Source organism: Neocloeon triangulifer, unplaced genomic scaffold (assembly GCF_031216515.1).
Source record: "Neocloeon triangulifer isolate White Clay Creek 2 clone unplaced genomic scaffold, ASM3121651v1 ptg000001l, whole genome shotgun sequence".
NCBI classification, from domain to species: Eukaryota; Metazoa; Arthropoda; class Insecta; order Ephemeroptera; family Baetidae; genus Neocloeon; species Neocloeon triangulifer.
The window spans coordinates 11,558,538-11,575,759 of NW_026775544.1; the positions used below are offsets into that span (position 1 = coordinate 11,558,538).

General features: G+C 40.0%; 1 protein-coding gene across 3 annotated transcripts in view; it reads left to right on the forward strand.

The window, feature by feature from the left end:
- Positions 1-17,222, forward strand: part of LOC132193893 (roundabout homolog 2-like) — an 80,991-nt gene that overhangs the window by 21,836 nt on the left and 41,933 nt on the right. For all 3 annotated transcript variants that reach the window (XM_059614842.1, XM_059614860.1, XM_059614850.1), the window contains exon 2: positions 10,505-10,819. In XM_059614842.1, the coding sequence (XP_059470825.1) occupies positions 10,505-10,819 (315 nt within the window). The remainder of the gene's footprint in view (positions 1-10,504; positions 10,820-17,222) is intronic.

Here is a 17,222-nt window from a genome sequence, read left to right on the forward strand (position 1 = left end):
ATGAAGTTCTGATTTATGAAAAATTTACTTTAATTTACTGCAAAATGACAAAAATAAAATCATAAAAAAAAAAATGAATAGAAATTTCATAAATTTGAAGATTTTAATTAAAATTTACTTCTTTGAATGTAGAGAAATAAACATTATAAACATTTTTAAATTTAAAACATTTTAAATATTTTTTTTATTTAATTTATTATTTAACACTTCGTGATTGTTTCAAAATTTAATTCATTAACTCAGATCAATTAATTTATTGTATAACTATACTTCTACTGTGCAGCTTAAACAACTTCAAAATCAATTCTTTCTTTTCTTTCAAAATGATCAGAAGAGGAATAAATTGACATCACTCTCTCGACTGATTGCAAGTGATTGGAAGAGAACTCTCTGAGGACTCATCGTCAACTTAAATTTTTATTTCTCTCGCCTCATCACTTTTCCAAATCACACTGCAGTCTGCGCCTTTTCTCCAACTTTTCTCTGCATGGGAAAAGTTGAGCGCCCCAATATAATTAAAACGGAGCTTTTAATATCGCGGAATGACGTTGCTGCTAAATGGCGGGTGAAAAAGTTCATTTGGTGTTTGACTTGGTGAGCACCATAATGGAGTCGGCGGAGAATGATGGAAATGCATGGCAATATTAAAATATTACTGCTCCGTATAATATACGAGCGAAAGGGAGAAAGGAAAAACTCATCTGCGCAGTGCCACGATATCACCAGGCACCACCGGAATGAACCTGCCGGCTTTTACACGCAACTTTGCCACTTTTCAATAAAAATAAATTACACTTCATCAGTCCCTGTGTTTCAAACCTCTCGCAAGATTCGGGGTGTAATTTTTCCAGCCAGAGCAAACTTTCTGTGTAGTAAAGGGAGAAAGTTTTCTCTCTCGCGCGCGCAGGGAAACGCAGGGGTTGGTTTTATAAGCCAGGCAATATTACCATACCATTTTTACGAGGCCGGGAATATTTGGAGAGGCACCACACCGGCGGCACCATCGGCATTATTAAGCCCTGCACTGAATAAAATAGCAGCGGAGAGCGTCGGCGCATCACTATTTCATATCCCATTTTCTTTCTTCAGCTGTCGCTCGCCCCTTTATTGCCTTTCACCATGCCATGTTTCAGCACAAAGGTGCATAAATTTTGGCCGCGTGCTAAGATTTCATCCCACCGGCGAACAGTTAATTTCCTCCGCTGGCTTCGCTGCAAATAATATATCTTTCTCTCGCCGCCGACCGAGAATGAAACATCAAAAGTTATTTCCCGGCGTATTTTCGTTCGAGTAATTAATTCGGCTTTTTAATCCTTATTAATTAGCCCCCGCGCGCGACAAATATTACGCCCCGCTGCAAGCAGCTCATTATCAAATAAAACTTAATCAGCTGCCGCCGATCTCTCGTCTCTTTCTTCTTTATTTTTTAAATTATTATTTTGCCTCATGCTGATCGAGAAATTGCTTCCCAAGCTTTCAGGAGGCGTGAATATTTTAAACTGGTTTTCCGTCAGCAGCTCTCGTGAAGCACCTTTTTAATTTTTTTACACAACTACACAAAGCGAACACGCTGCTTTATTAAAATTAAAAATTAAATAAATTTCACGCTGGGTGTAATTTTTGCTCCTTCAATTTTTACAAAATTCCTACAATGTGTTTTTTTTTTCATCTTACTGCACCTAATTGAATTATATAATCGGAGGTAATTAATTGCCGGGTAATTAATGGTGTGCGTGTAATTTGATCTTCAGAACTGATTGATGCTCGCCGTAATTATGCCTTCATTGTGTTATGCGACAAGACGGGTGCTGCTGCCTAAATTGGAGCTGTCTTTCTCTCGGCTGACAGCGCAGCTTCTTTCTTATTATCATACGATTTCCACTTCGCGTCGGCAATTACCAGCATTAAATTAATTCAGGGCTTGCCAGCAGGTTCAAAATTAATATATGACCGAGAGAGGAGAGGCCAACTTGTTGGATTTTTGGTGGCACCGAAACGGCTTCCCGATCTACAGGTTTGCGATTTGGCACCAATTCGCTGGATCAATTCAATCTGCTGCACAGAAAAATGGTATTAAAGCGCACATCAAAGCGCTAATCGCTTTCCAATCCAGCGCTGCTTTTAATTAAATTGCCACCGCAAGTCAATTAAAATATTCAATTTTGCTGAATGAGACTAACCGACTTTTTTGCTCAATACATGTTGTAATTAAAACATGTCGCCATTCATCGGTGTATGAAATAAATTATTTTACTCGCACAAGAATGATTTAATTTCAAGCAAAATATTTATTCATTTTTCACCTTTTATATTATTTTACTACTATAATAATTACTGTAATTAAAAATAGTTATAGATAGACTAACTAAATTAGAGCTCCAGCCGCAAAAAGAAAATGTTTAAAAATCTGCCTAATACAATGTTCTTTTTGCAAGAATTTACACAAATTAATGATTTTTTTTTAAAAGATTCCATCAAAAAAATATTATATTAAGAAGAAGATTCTGAGTGATGATTGATGCTGCAATTAGTAAACGGTATATCAATTAAAAAAATGCCTCTCGAAATTTTTCACTTTTGACAAGCTGACAGTGAATTCTTCGCGACAGCTGCTGCTTCTGCGAATAAAAAGAAAGGGACCGCACACTTATATATAGTCAACGTGTTAAGGGCTAAGTGCTGCTGAAACTTGAGTCGTGGTGGCGCGGCAGGAAGGAGCGAGTGCTTCCAAATATAATCGCTCATTTGGATAATAGCCGCGCTCCATTAATGTGTTCTTGGTCGGTGCCCAAAATTTTCACCTGACGTGACGTGTTTACCATCCCATATATTTCGAGTCACCGACGAGGCTGTCACCAGAATTGGTTCGGCGGCGCGTTTTATTGGAGCTCGCGGGATGCACAAGGGAGGCTTTTATTTTATTACGTGGCACCGACGAGAGCAATCGTCGTTATTTCCGGAAAGAAAAAGGGCGAGCTACAGTGGCAGAGTTATTCATTAAATACTGATGGTTTTGTGTTTGGTATCCGCGCGTCGCCGCTTGCCAAGATTTTGGTCCACACGAGAGAGCAGACAGAGCTGCTCTTGTTGTTCACCTCACTAATGCATTTTTTCGGTGACATTCTTGGAATCCTCCACAATCAGAGCCGCGCGGTTTCGCTGCTTAAATTAGACCCGACATGAAGGCGTCACTTTTTACTTTGGCTCTTCTGCTCATCTTCTATGCGCCGCATTAACCGGCAGGAAAAGTCAAAAAGTGTGCGTATGAATGAATGATTGCACAGCTGTCTGGCTCGTTATTTGTGCGCAGAGGAAGAAAGCTCAAGCAGCGAGAAGGACCGATGCCAACAGCCGGCTCACAGGACGCCGCCGAGGCTAATTATCAAATCGCGGTTAATCTAACCAGACTGAATAATTACGAGTGTCCCCCCGGTTCATAAATATGGACCACTCTGCCGCCTGTCCAATTGGCAGGGGAAGGACAGGATTGCCTTTTTGTATGTAAAAAATGTTTGTAAAAATATTAATAATTTTAACATTTACATGTGTTAGATAATATGCAATACTTTTAATTAAAATAATCAAGTTGTGAAATATGTTTATAATATTTTACAATTTTTATGTTGTTAAATTCATTTACATAATTATTTTTTTTTTTTTTTTATTTATTGTGAATATAACAGGAATTTTACCCTTTTCTTCTGACATGAATAACAACAAAATAAGAGACAAAAATAGGTTTTGTTAAGTTAATTTTATAACCTGAAGGCATATATCCATCAGTTATTAATACATTAATTTCCAAGAATTATATCTTGCTCTCTCTGTTAATGGCTATATTATCATTATTCATCTGATTATACTCTTACACGCACTTTGTAATTTAACATATTTTTTGTCCTTTTTAATGAAGTAAATTAAATAAGTAATATCTGATAGCTATATCTCAAATCAAACCAAGAAATAATCTACAACTGCGTGAAAGGAAAACCAAGAAGCCTTTTCAATATTTACAACAATTCAATATATGTACTGCAATTATTTGCTCGCTTACCAAGATCAAAATATAAAATCCACTTTTTCCATTGCCGGATTTTTCCGTTCCAGTCACTTCCAATTTTGCCGCTGTCGCAAAGGGTAAGCAGCACTGTTTAAGTGAGCATTAAATTTTAAAGCAGACTTTATGCCGGGTTTCCCCTCGCGACGATGATGGTCCATCCAGGCAGCGAGAGAAAGAGCGGTTCGCCAGCAGCAACAAATATTTCAAAACGCTAAACGCACGCTGCTGCTCTCTCCGTCATCCGATATGCAAACAAGCCGCGCATTTTTCTCCCGAACACGCCAGTCAGCCCCTTTGAGACGGAGAAAGTAAATTAAATTTTCGGCTGGTTTGTTTGTGTGTTCGTTTTCGTCTCTTTCTATCAATACGGCCGCCCTTGCTCGTGTGGTTTCGCTTTGATGTGTTGTGTGTATACGTGCAGTGTTGGAGAGACTAATAAAATTCTCTCTTGTGCGTACGCATCATATAAATATACATTAACCATTAATGAGAGACTTTTCTTGAGCAAAAACTTCCCCTTTCAGCATATACGTCAAGGCATAATTAAATATTTGCCGTCGTCGCTGCAATCGGCTCGTCCGCCTGCTTTCTCAGAATTCGCTCTCGAAATATTCATCATCGCAGAAGAGAGGAAAGGGGCTGAGCCGATTTTTTTTGCACACACAGAGCGGCGCGCTAATCTGTCCGGGTGGGCGTTTTTCCTTTCAGACCCCAGCACTCTGCTAATTGCCCTTTAAGCTGCAAATTACTTCAAAGTGCGGCACTTCAAAAGAGAGAACGAGACGTCTGGATTCGCGAGCAAGCAAGCAAGCGAGCGAGCGATCGGCGAATCCACCCCTAATTGATTTGATCGACAACCCTCTCCATAACTTTGAGCCGCGCTCACTTTCTCGTTTCGGAGCAAATGGAAAAATTACAGGGCCAATTAATATACGCACGAAAGGGTGCCGGGCGGAAATGGGAGTAAAAAGTCATTAAGCGCGAGTTTTGGTTCTCATTTAGCCGCTAATAGCCCGCCGGCCCCTGTGCTCCACGCTAAAGCGACGATATTATTTGTGATGACAGACGTCGCCGGCTCAGGTGGGTGGTCCCTCTTTCTCTCTCTCGCACACTTTGATTGCTCGCGGGTGGAAGCTGTCAGAAATCGCACGTTTCTTGACACTAACTTCGGCCCCGGAATAAGAAGGGCGCCGGATCCACATGAATTATTCCCGTCTTCCTGAATGAAGGGTGGAAATGAAAGGAAAAAAGTTCGACGGTGCGTGTAGAGAGCGAAAAAATGCCGGGCTTAGGAAGAGAGAGAATAAAATTCCAACTGTCGGAGAGGTGTCCTGAAGTATTTATCATCTCTCTCTCTCTCCGGCCGCGATTGGAGATACCAACTTTATTATTCAGTGGAGTCATGACAGCTCCAATAACGCTGCACCGTCCATGATTAATTACTTATTGAACTTTTAATTAGATTACCAAAGCATGAAATTCCACTCTGTGATTTTAATATCAGCTCGTGGGCGACGCCACAGCAGATGAAAGTGAAAAAATTGCCGCAGCTGGAGGCGGCCTCGATTTTTCGGCCAGCAGGCGCCAGTTTATTATATTTGTGACCATCTCTCTCTCGTCTCGGTTATATAGAAAAGGGACCACTCCCAAGCCGTGTAATTTGTCTCAGAAAAACTTTGGGATGCATTTTATATAACAGATATACCTTCTCTGTCCCATTCCCGAAGCGGGTAATTTATTATTTTACTATCGCGCGCCTAACAAGACTTGTACATTATAAGCAGTCGTTTCCATGCCGGCGCTCAAAAGGAAAGGAATGGATAAAATTTTACAGTCGAAATAATAAAATGAATTTTAATTAATTGCCGCTGCCCGTTACGTGTTCATTTGGATTTTACGACGCCAGCTCGGTTGGTGAGACTTTTTTAGCTTGGGATAATTTCGGTGCAGCGCCATTGTTGCTGGTGCTCGTAAAATAAAAGAGGGTTGAACAATTAACACGTTCAAAATCCCCGCAGCCAATTATCCGCGTGTAAAAAAAAAAAATTAAAAAAGATCAACTGATGCTTGCAGAGTTGGAATACTTATATACCTACAAAAAGGTTATGTTTTTGAAGTGGTAAACGTTAAAATTAACTTTGTTTCTACTTCATTATATCAAATAGAGTTTTCTTAATATGCACGTTTTCATTTTGAGTTCAACAAACTCTATTAAAAAAAAGTCTCTTTTGTTGAATAATTTTTAGCCATTTGGGAAATTTATTCTGGAACACCAGTCAAGGTATTGCATTATTATAATTTCATAAAAAATGTAAAGTCCATTTTAAAATACATACCGCATTATAAATGAAAATTCCTTCCACGAACTTGCACGAACATGTACACTACATTTTAGGTCGAACGGCAACAAATTTCCACATAATGGACAAATGTCGTAAAAAAACTTACTGACCCAAGCGGCGCCGTTTAGCGTTCGCCGATGACTAGCTGGTTTGGCGGGATATTGGTGCTCAAAGGGACGCTTGATTATACGGCCATTGTTGGCGGTGATTATTTATAAAAGAGAGTAAAAGGCAATTACTCGTGGCGAGAGGACGAGCCATCACACACACACAGCGCGAGAGCATAAATTAGGCGCGCGAGCGAGGCTTGTTTCGAGTAAATGAAACGGCTCGCTGGGCATCATGCATCAGCAGTCAGCTGAGCATGTAGATCGCCCTTATCAGCAATTACACGCCAAATAAATATTTGAGCTAAACGACAAGCACGTAGTACGTTCGTTATTAGCCACCCACCGTCGCTTTTGCCGCCTCGGGCCGAATTAACTGGATTTTGGTGCGAACGGGGCACTGGCGTTAAATTGCACGTGCAGAGCCGCATTCCGCCCTGCATGTGCGGCTTTTGTTAATTATACGTGCCGAGAGCGCAGATATAAATTTCAACTCTTTCTCTAGCCCGCACACATGTTCTCTCTCGGCGCTTTTTGTCGAGTGCTACGGACTGCATATGGGTGGGTGGAGAGAGAGCAGGCTTAATGACTTTCTTGGGGTTGTTTATGCGGGGCTTTATGGGGAAAATATTTGCCCACCTAAGCAAATTTGCCGCTCTCAGCAGTTCATTATGAGGAAAGGTGCAGCACAATTGCTCGTTGACCTTTTGCTGAGCGCCAAGTTTTTGCTGTCGCAGAGGGGGTTGAATTATTTTGAATGCAAATTACTAAATAAAACAACTCTGGTAGCCTGCATGTTTTGCAGTGAAGATTTTGAAATGAAATTCCTTTAATTCCAACAAAATAAATTGTAGTCATTTTGTTGATCTTTCCTCCTAATTTTTGTATTAATTACAATATTTATGTATTAGTAGAATGAAAACATTGTAATAAAATTATATAGAGGGTTTAAAAATATTTTTTTAAAATTGCTATTTAGTTGCAAATTGTCTCTTCTAAAAATCAAGGGTTTAAAAACGGCCGAGAGTAAACGCATACTGATCGCAAAAATATCAAAAAAAAAAAAAATAAAAAAATAAATAAAAAAAAAGAAAAAAAAGCAATTTTCATTTATAGTAAATGTGAGGTTTAATTTTTTTAAATACTTTAGAAAAAAAAGAAAGAACTAATCCTCACGAATTTTTTTATTTTTTTTAATATTACTCATATATTTCTAGATCATTACTCAATCTAATATTATATCGAGTAATATACTTTTAAAACAACGCTGAATTTTGAATTCAATTATATTATGTTTGGCAATTGGAATTTAAAATTAAAATTTTTTATACCAATTTAATATTTTGATATGTTCAAATCATCCAAAGAACAATTTTTTATATCGTTATATCCTACTTAGCAACAAGTTGTTACCATTATCCCGCTGCATTTTTTTTCTATAACATTCTAGCAAAAAAAATTTAATTCCACCGGTTTTCACTCAATAGTCAGAAGTGCTCCATTTTCCTCTCAAAAGGGAAATATAATTCAATCACTCTTAATACTTAGAAATGTGCATCACAAATATGCAAAACAAGCTCGACGTTTTCCCAGTATATACTGCAAGTTGGAGGGATTAAATTTTTTGCTTTGGTGCTCGCTCACTCTCAGACGTCGCAAAAATTCCATTACACAAATCGAGTTATCCATCAGCGCGCGTCTCTGTGTGTGTGTGCCATTGTGCTCCGTCTCTGGCGGGCGAATGAAAAAGCAAGCTGAAGGCGAATTGTGACTGGTATATCCGAATAACATGCAAACGGAGGCAAAAAACAGCACACAAACATATCGATCGTGTTTGAATAATAATGTACTTTAAAGCCGTACACGTCTCTGCTGGTGTCGAGCCACACACATCCATGCAAAGGAAAAAAAATAATGCAGAGAGCGTCGTCGGCGTCGCAGGAAGTTGTTTTGTGTCAATCAAATAATGCCGTGTTGTGTGTGCACATGCACGGCGCGGGAGCAGTGCAGCGACATGTGATATAAAAAGATTTTATTTCTAGAGTAAAGATGGATTGGGGTGGCAGCTGCTCAGGCTCACGCTGGAGTCGCCGACTTTGTGAAACGCTTTGAAGTGCAGCCCCGGCGTCTCCGAGTATTGGTGTATCAGTCGCCCGTAAAGTGAGAAGTGGGAGTATTATGTGTCTCACATTGTTAGAAACTGAGACGACGACGAACGGGGACGTAGACTTTAATCTTCCATGCTGGTGTTAAAAGCATTCAGACAGTCTTATTAATTATCTTAAGAACTGCGTTGAAATTTAATTATTATATTTTTTTTTTAATTTTGTACAAATCAACTTTCCGGAGTTGAAATTGTGGAGTGAAAAAGTTGGGCAAAAGCAATTTGTACCAAGTCGTCGGCCCTAAATTTTGACACCCTTGGGGGACGAAATTTGCTGCCAGGGTCGGATGACAAAGACTGAGAGGCGGCAGCCGTTGACAGTACTTACACTTTGTGTACTTTTTTATATCAAAAGTGCCTCCGGGCTCTGCGTAGTTTCTCAAGGAACGTGACGCTACTTTGCTATATATAAAAAGGCGTCATTTGGGACCGAGCGCGAGAAAAAGCAGAAAGATGAATGGAGGAAAAATGATTTCGGTGGCACTGTCTGTTTACACACAAGGAGACACGCAGTGGTGGTTGCTTTGTAGTTAAAGACAAATTATCTATAGCGGGGATTACACGTTCGGCATTAGAGGCTAAGCTTCTGCTGACAGTCGGACCGAAAGAAAACTCAACCAGTAGATTAATCATGTCTTGAAAAAACGCTGGCGTGACGGGAAAAAACAGCATTTTCGGCATTTGTTGCGCGCGTGGGATCCATTTTTCTTTTCCGAGATAGAAAGGAAAAGTCTGCCACTGATGAGGAGAATTTTTTGCCAGTCGAAAGGAGGAAAATTAAGTTAGCTGCATTCTCTGTGAGACGTCAGACGAAAATAGGTTAATTGTTGGCAGCTGTCGAATTCAGACATTTTTTTGCTTTTATCAAGTCTCTGGAATTGAATGGCGGTGTTCAGAAGTGACATCAAAACTGCTTATTGAGAGGAAAATTTTTAAAAATGAGGATATGGCATTGGGATAAATAGTTGTTCCCACTACATATTATAATTATTCAGTGCCAGCTAGATCATTTTATTTCTCCCTAAAGATATTTAAACAAAAGATATAAAGAATAAGTGCCAAAATGTACATGCTAGAATTTACTAAATAAATTATCTTCTAGTTTAATTCCAGCGCATACCATACCGATTTTATTGAACTCTATGGTGCCATGCAATAGATTGCAAAAAGCAAATATTTGCATATAAAAGTTTCATAAAAATTAAAGTAGTAATAATTTGTCCCTAATATTTCACTTTAAAAAAAATGTTTTTTATGACTTACATACAAATCATTAAAAAATTAATTAAAATTTTTTATTCAAAACATTTCAATCGCCAACATGTTTTTATTATTTATTTGCCAAAAAAAAGTTCCACGCAATATTATTTTGTGCAAATACAAATCAAAAATAAATTATAAATTGCTGTCAACGTAGCCATCAATGAATTATGTGATAAAGCATATTATGTCTGTTAGATGATTGATGATTAATTGTAAACATCATAATAGTTTGGATTACTTTTTTATAATATAATCAAAGTAAGCCAGAAGTGCCAGCATAATCAAAACATATTTAACTATTATATTGACTTTATTGAAAAGGAAATTTATGAATATGGTATTTTTCTTATGAATATATTAAAAAAGAAAAAAAACAATTTGATATAGTTCCTTATTTTTCTACATTGTTTAATTAATGGTTCAATTGTTGAAAACATTTTGTTCGAGTAAATTGAATTGTTGAGAAAACAGCGCCACCACTCGCAAGAATTTTGCCAAAACTTCCAAGATAAAAAAGACCCCATCATTTATCCTCTGTAACTAATCTTTGGATTTTTTGTGATTGCAGGTCAGCTTCGTCCACCCCGCATCACCGAACACCCGTCGGACATCACGGTGGCGAAGAACGAGCCGGTGACGCTGAATTGCAAGGCCGAAGGTCGTCCCGAGCCCACGATCCAGTGGTTTCGCGGCGACCAGGGCGAGTTGGTGCGAACCGCGCCCGTCGACCCCAAGTCGCATCGCGTGCTGCTGCCCAGCGGGTCGCTCTTCTTCCTGCGGGTGGTGCACGGCAAGAGGGAGCAGGACGGCGGCGTCTACTGGTGCGTGGCCAGCAACGAGGCTGGCACGGCCCGCTCGCGAAACGCCACGCTCGAAGTTGCCGGTGAGTAACCCCTTTTTATGAATTTCGCACAATTTGTTTCCCGTTAGGGCGTTTAAAATGCAAATTATTCGCGCGGCGGCGGCAATCAATTTCGTCTACCGCGCTAACGACTCTCAAGATGAAGAAGGTATGCCTAACCCCTTTTCGCTGGTGCCCTCGGCCTGTCTGGAGCAGCACGCGGCTTTTTATAATTTAATACATCGCCTCCTTGCTGCTGCTGGTAATTAAAGTCATTCATAGCTAGCTGGAATATTTTCTCCGGGGCAGTGAAAGAGGCGTTCCCCGCGTGAATCTAATTATTTTTTAATCCTTCACATTAATTTAAAAAACACACGAATTTTTTATATTTTTTCTCTTTATGGTACAAAATAAAATTCTACGCTGAATATAGGTGAACAAAAAAAGCTCTTTAAGAGGGAAGTTTTTTACTTCTTCAATTTTAATCTCATTCAAATTTAAGTAACGTCAATTTTTTAGATATAATACCAGAGAAGCAATTAAGAGCAACTTCTAATGAAATTCGGCTGTTAAATTTGGTGCTCCATTTACATACACGGGCCTCTCTCTCTAATTGCACTCCCTCGAGCACACTGCCCCCGAAATTATAAGTTGGAATCGTTCAAGGGGGGAGCACGTTGTCTGTAAAGCGCGAGGAAAAATCATAAATCTCCATTCCGTGTGCGTTGAGAGTGGCTGGTGTTTTAAATAACCGTCCTCCAGAATTTTTCATCGCCCCACAAAATTTTTACAGCGATGCACTTCATCGCTTAATTTATGTGGGAATAATAACTGAGAGACAGTTCTAACGCTGCTGCGCGGAGTGACTTGATTTAAATAATTTTCTTAGGCGCACGATAAAAATTCTCCCGAAATAATTTGTTTGCCTAATATTCATGTAAAAATTCGAGAGCGTCGTAAATTTCTCACTGACGCCACTTAATGAGACGCACACGGATTAGTCGGAGCGTAAGAAGGAAGGCGGCACTTTTAGCTCTAAAAAATGTGAGAAAAAAACGATTTTACCCGAATAAAATTTTTCCTCGGAAATATACTAGCGGCGTGTTTTGATTCCCTCTCGAAATCCTATTAAATCCGGTTTACCATGGAAATGCTGCTCTCTCATTAAAACGGAATGAATAAGAGCGAACCTTTTCACTCTCTCTGAAATCCAAAACTCCGAACAACAAATAATTTAATGGTCCTCCCTGGTCGAAATTTGATAAAAGCCGCGCTCTTTGAAAAGGACTCACTCGAGAGTCGACTTGGCCAAATAGCCCCACTTAGCTCACATAGCAGACCGTCGGCGTGCAGAAGCCATATTGGAGAGAGAAAGAGAGACACCCGGTGAATGAAAGGGTCAATTAACTGGCTATTTTACAGAATAATTGCTGCCAGCCTTTAAGTAGATTTCCACTCATTATCCGCATGAAAATTCCAATTTTAGGGCGAAAACGATATCCGCCAGCACGGAAGCCCTGCTGCTGCCTGTTATGGCAAACCCTTTGGCTTTTTCTTTCTCCCCCGCCGGCATTTTCGCTCGCAGCACACCAGTTGATGGAATATCGGAAAGTCAATTTGCCAGAGCAGGCGGCGGCAACGCGCATGCATGCATGTGTACTCGAAATAAATTGAATCGTATATGGCACAATAATGAGAGGCCCGAAACACACGCCTCTCTTTTTTATTCTGCGCCATTGCCAGGCTATTAGCCACCAGTCAGTCAGCGGACATCGATCCGAGCCTCCTCCGTCTTCGCCACTCAAAAATGATGACCCGCCGCTGCCAGCAATACGCCAATCTCGGCCCGGGCCCTTTCGCATTGTATGTGTGCGCGTGGATAAATTTGTATGCACATATGTATTTTATTATGTGCTATATGCGAATAACCGATCGATTCTTGCTGCTAAAAATACAGCGCATATTATAATGACGAGCGAGGGTATAAAAAAGCAGAGGAGCACCACAAAATCCCCCACTCCGCATATTCAACATGTTCATTCAATATCAACTGTATTTTTGCAATTTTTTTCCAGACATGTAGATAAAAATATCCTTAAAATGTAAATTTTATTATTTAAAAAAAAAAAATAATAATATAAGGTGAATTTTAGTTTAAAACATTTAAACAATCAAAACAATAATAATGGATCCATATTTTATTATTTTTAAAGGCCCACTTTTCTCCATAAAGACCAGTTTTTTTTATACTTTGTTTATTAAACAAATCTGTCTATCTTTACCTAATTGAAATCAGTTTTATAATCCTTACAAGCACCATCAGAATGGAATATAATATTTTATTGTTAAATTGCCCAATCGGAAACATACTTTTACCTAGAAAAATTCAATGTAAACAACAAAGAAAAAAATGAAAGCAAGTCTTCAAAATTTTGGATCACTCCTTATAAAAATCAAATCTGCAAAAAATGAGATTTCCATTTTGAATGCAATCAAAAAAGATAATTAATGAGCTGTATATAAAGTTGATCAAAGCAAACACTCTTGCTCTTTTATCGCCTCTCGTGTTATTTCCGACGTCCTGAAGTGTGCAATAAATCCTCGCTCCAATCCGATGGATCTATTATTAATAGCCTCACCTTTTCCGCGAATAAACAACCCGTGTTTACCCTCGTGTGATGAGCTACATTGGTTGGGCGAAGAAGAATGCCCTGCTCTCTCGAACCATATTATTTCCCTATCCGAAGAGAGCAGTGACAGTTGTGGTGCCAATTTTATTTATTGATCCTCCGCCTCCTCCTTCTCGGTCGGTAATCATGTCTTTAGCGCGGAGTGACCCTTGTTGCGGCGCCTGATTTTTCCCCGGCAGAGATAAAGCGACGACCGTCTGGCCAGCGTATGGTGAATAGATATATATCTGTTCTCGGCGCCCTGCGCTCCATCTTTCGCCTTCTAGATTATTTATCTCACGCTCTCCCCCGTGACCTTCGTGACCCGCAACTCTTCACACACTTTGGCGCCTTCACTTCGATGGGCTGTGTAACGTGGCGGGTCGCACTTCTTCTTTCCACGAGCACCCTCTCCGTGTGTGATGCGTGTTTCAATTATCTCGTGCGGCAGTGACAAAGTTGTCCCGGGGTTTGGAGCCTGTTTAGCCAGCGGCACGTGACTCGAGCACCATCTCCGCCCGAGATTTCGTCTTCTCGCTGCGAAATTCATCGCCGCCTAGCAGCGCAAACTTTTTAATCCCTGTTGAACGCGTGGAGCACAACAAACACCTCGTCCCGTTCAAGTGCCCGCGATGCCTGTGTGTTTCTTGTTAACTTGGTTCGGTGTTGCAGATTATTGTTCTGCGAAGTTCAAAGACTTTTTAAGAGGGTCTTTGGCACTGTAGAGAAATGCTGGAGGCGTAGATGGAGGTTTTCTCAAGAGAGAATGCAAAAAGTTTTGCATCTACCTTAAAATTTGTAATTTGGTGTGAAGATTTAAAATCTTTGGTGGAACTCTAAAGTTTATTTACCAAAGTTGAAGAATAATTTCAAATAAAATATAATTTTATTTATTCAAGTCCATAATTCGAGAGCTCGTCAATATTTGAATTCATATTTGCCCTAAAAAATTTGTAATGATTAATTGGCAGACAATCAACTCATTAAAGCTATAAATTATTACTAATAAAAATTTTAGCTGCTCCTAAAAGTAATTAAGAATTTAAATTTTATCACACATAAAAAAAGTATATCTCTTGGGATATATTCATATGGGCTCTTTTAGACCGCCATTCCACATGTTGTATGAGAGCAAATATTGTTATTCATCCGCGAGTTATCCGAGCAGAAAAATTAATCCCATTGATACTGCAAAAGAGGAAAACATGTACGGAGTGGATGTCTGAGTTGCAAAATAAATAGCCGTCCTCGATTTCCGCACCGCTTCTCGTTTCGCCAGCCTAATCCCGAACGCCGAGTTGCTCCTCTCTATAGATACACGGTTCGTGGCCACAGATTTCAAACAAGAAATCCAATTAATCCCGTGTTTGTTTCGCGTCTTTCAAAACCCGCTCTGCATACACACACACACGAGGAGAAAAACCCGCGTGTATAAACACACACGCCCCGGCAAACACAAGCAAGAAAGAGCCGAGTGATATTCGCGCGCATCACATATATGTGTGTGCAGCGTATTCGCCAGAATGTTTACCCTTTCAGATCGCACCGCAGTGATAAAAAAGAATATATCACCATAACACACAGGGCAAAAAAAGGGTTAAAAGTTGTGCCAAAGAGCGCGAAGCGGAAGGATAATATTTGCACGGCGCGAGAAGCTGTTTGGTTTTTCGAGAGACTCCTCGATCTCTTTTTGTGCAGTTTCGCACTGCAGAGCTAAATTATAACTCTGGCCCTGACACTTTTTTGCGTGCGCGCGTCTGCAAAACGCGTTTCTTGCTTCAACGAGATGAAAGGCGTGCTGCATTATTATACACCTGTACCCCCAAGCATAATCTGAAACAACAACAGCCAGTCATCATAAATCACTGGGGGATGCCGCTCGCGTCGTGTTGGTTGCATACTAACAAGGGGAGGCTGTGTGCGCGCACACATAATGCCCAAGTGCCGCCACTGCGGCACGTATTTAGTCATGCCCCAAAATATGGCCAGGGACTTTAAATTATCTCGAAAGGGCAGTATTGTTTTCAATTTCGCTCGTCAAATTGCCGGATAATTGCTTTTGCTTGATCGGCACGCGTTTCGGAATCGACCTGGCTTGTTGTGCGGTGTTGAATAATTGAGGAGAGTGCCAAAGCGGGGGTGTCGTGCGAGCGCGTGCGAGCGGGGAAATTGCGAATGCTCTCTCTCGTGCGTATCGATTTTTTCTTGCACGCCGAGCGCTCATCACGCCAAGGTGCAACAAAACGTTTCGGCCCGTGGGCATGCATTCTCCCCCCTTAGTCGAAATGCGGGGTGTAAAATAACTATGACATGACGAACCAGAGTGTACACATTTGCAGCACCCTTGCTAAAACAGTGGTAAGATTGTTCAATTTTCTGAAAATCTAATAGAAGTGAAAATAATCAAGAGGGGTTCAAAGTTACATTTAAAATCCAGAACCCACCAGGATAAAAAATAATTCACAGGAGAGTCAATTGAAATATTTTAGTTCATTGATTTAAAAGCGTAAAAAACATAAATGTTCTAAAAGGTTTAATTTATATCTTTTTGGAAAAATTATAAAAAGTGATTTAATATTTATTTGAAGATCCAGTTATTGATGGTAAAGCATATTGCTAAAATTTTATTTCTTATTATAGAAAAGAGAAATAATATTGAATAATATATCATTAAATTTTATTCTTATTTCAACAAAGATTTATTTATTGCCATAAACATTATAGTTTTATAGGACTTTGGTTGGTGTTTTGGAGCAAAATTCATACAGAAAAGAGCTCAGAAAATAATTTTATTTATCATTATTTGAGAATCAACAGAACCCTGCTGTCGTCTTCACCACTTCCCTTTTATGCAAAATCCAATTATTAATTCCGCACGCAGAGCAAAAAGCTTTTGAACCTCGTGCGCATATTTCTGTCTCTCTCGTATTGTCGCAGAGGAATTTCCAAGGAGAGAAAGCTGGGGTGGCGCGCATCTCCTCTCCATTTTTTCGCTCTTGCGTCAGGTGCTTCTGGGCATTGCAGCATTTTTATCGGAAATATTCCCTCCGCCGCGACCGATAACAATATGATGCCGCGCGTTGCGGAACACGCTCTGAAATCCGCTATTAAAATTCCCGATACACCTAAATTACCCTTGTTCCGCACCACCCGAAATGAAATTCGCCTCGGGCGTCTTCTATATACGTCTCCTTTCTGCGAGATAAGAATTTTTTAATATCGTATTTACAAATTACATTAAATTGCTGCTGCTGTAAAAAAAAGAATGTTTCTCTCGTTCTTTTCGCCACATTCCACGCGCCAAGACGTCCAACGGCCTCTTTATTAAAATAATCTCTCGCCATCTCGCTCCCTTGGTGCGTTTTTAATAACAAGACACTGGACTCTAATTAAGAATTTATTCTAACTAAGTGAGTTCTCTCTACCTGAAAATATCGGCCGTTTTGCATTTTAATCTGCGGCCTCTAGATCTGCCATGATCGTCAAAACTGATAAACCTCGTCTCTCGTTTGCGGCAAGGCCTCTTCATAATTCATCTAGTTTGGAGGTTTTATTTCGCGCGGGTATATCTCATGTCATCGGAGCATGTAAAGGCAGCTGAGTGTGACCAGCGAAAGGTGTCGGCCGAACTTTGCTCCTCGCAGCAACGGCAGCCCTGTAATGTGATTAACCGGCCCGATAGCCGAGCAGCAAGCTTATTTTAACATCATCTGGGCTGCGTGTGTTGTCTGTCTCCTACGCGTTTTAATTAAAATTCGGCATAATCCGCTCTCGCT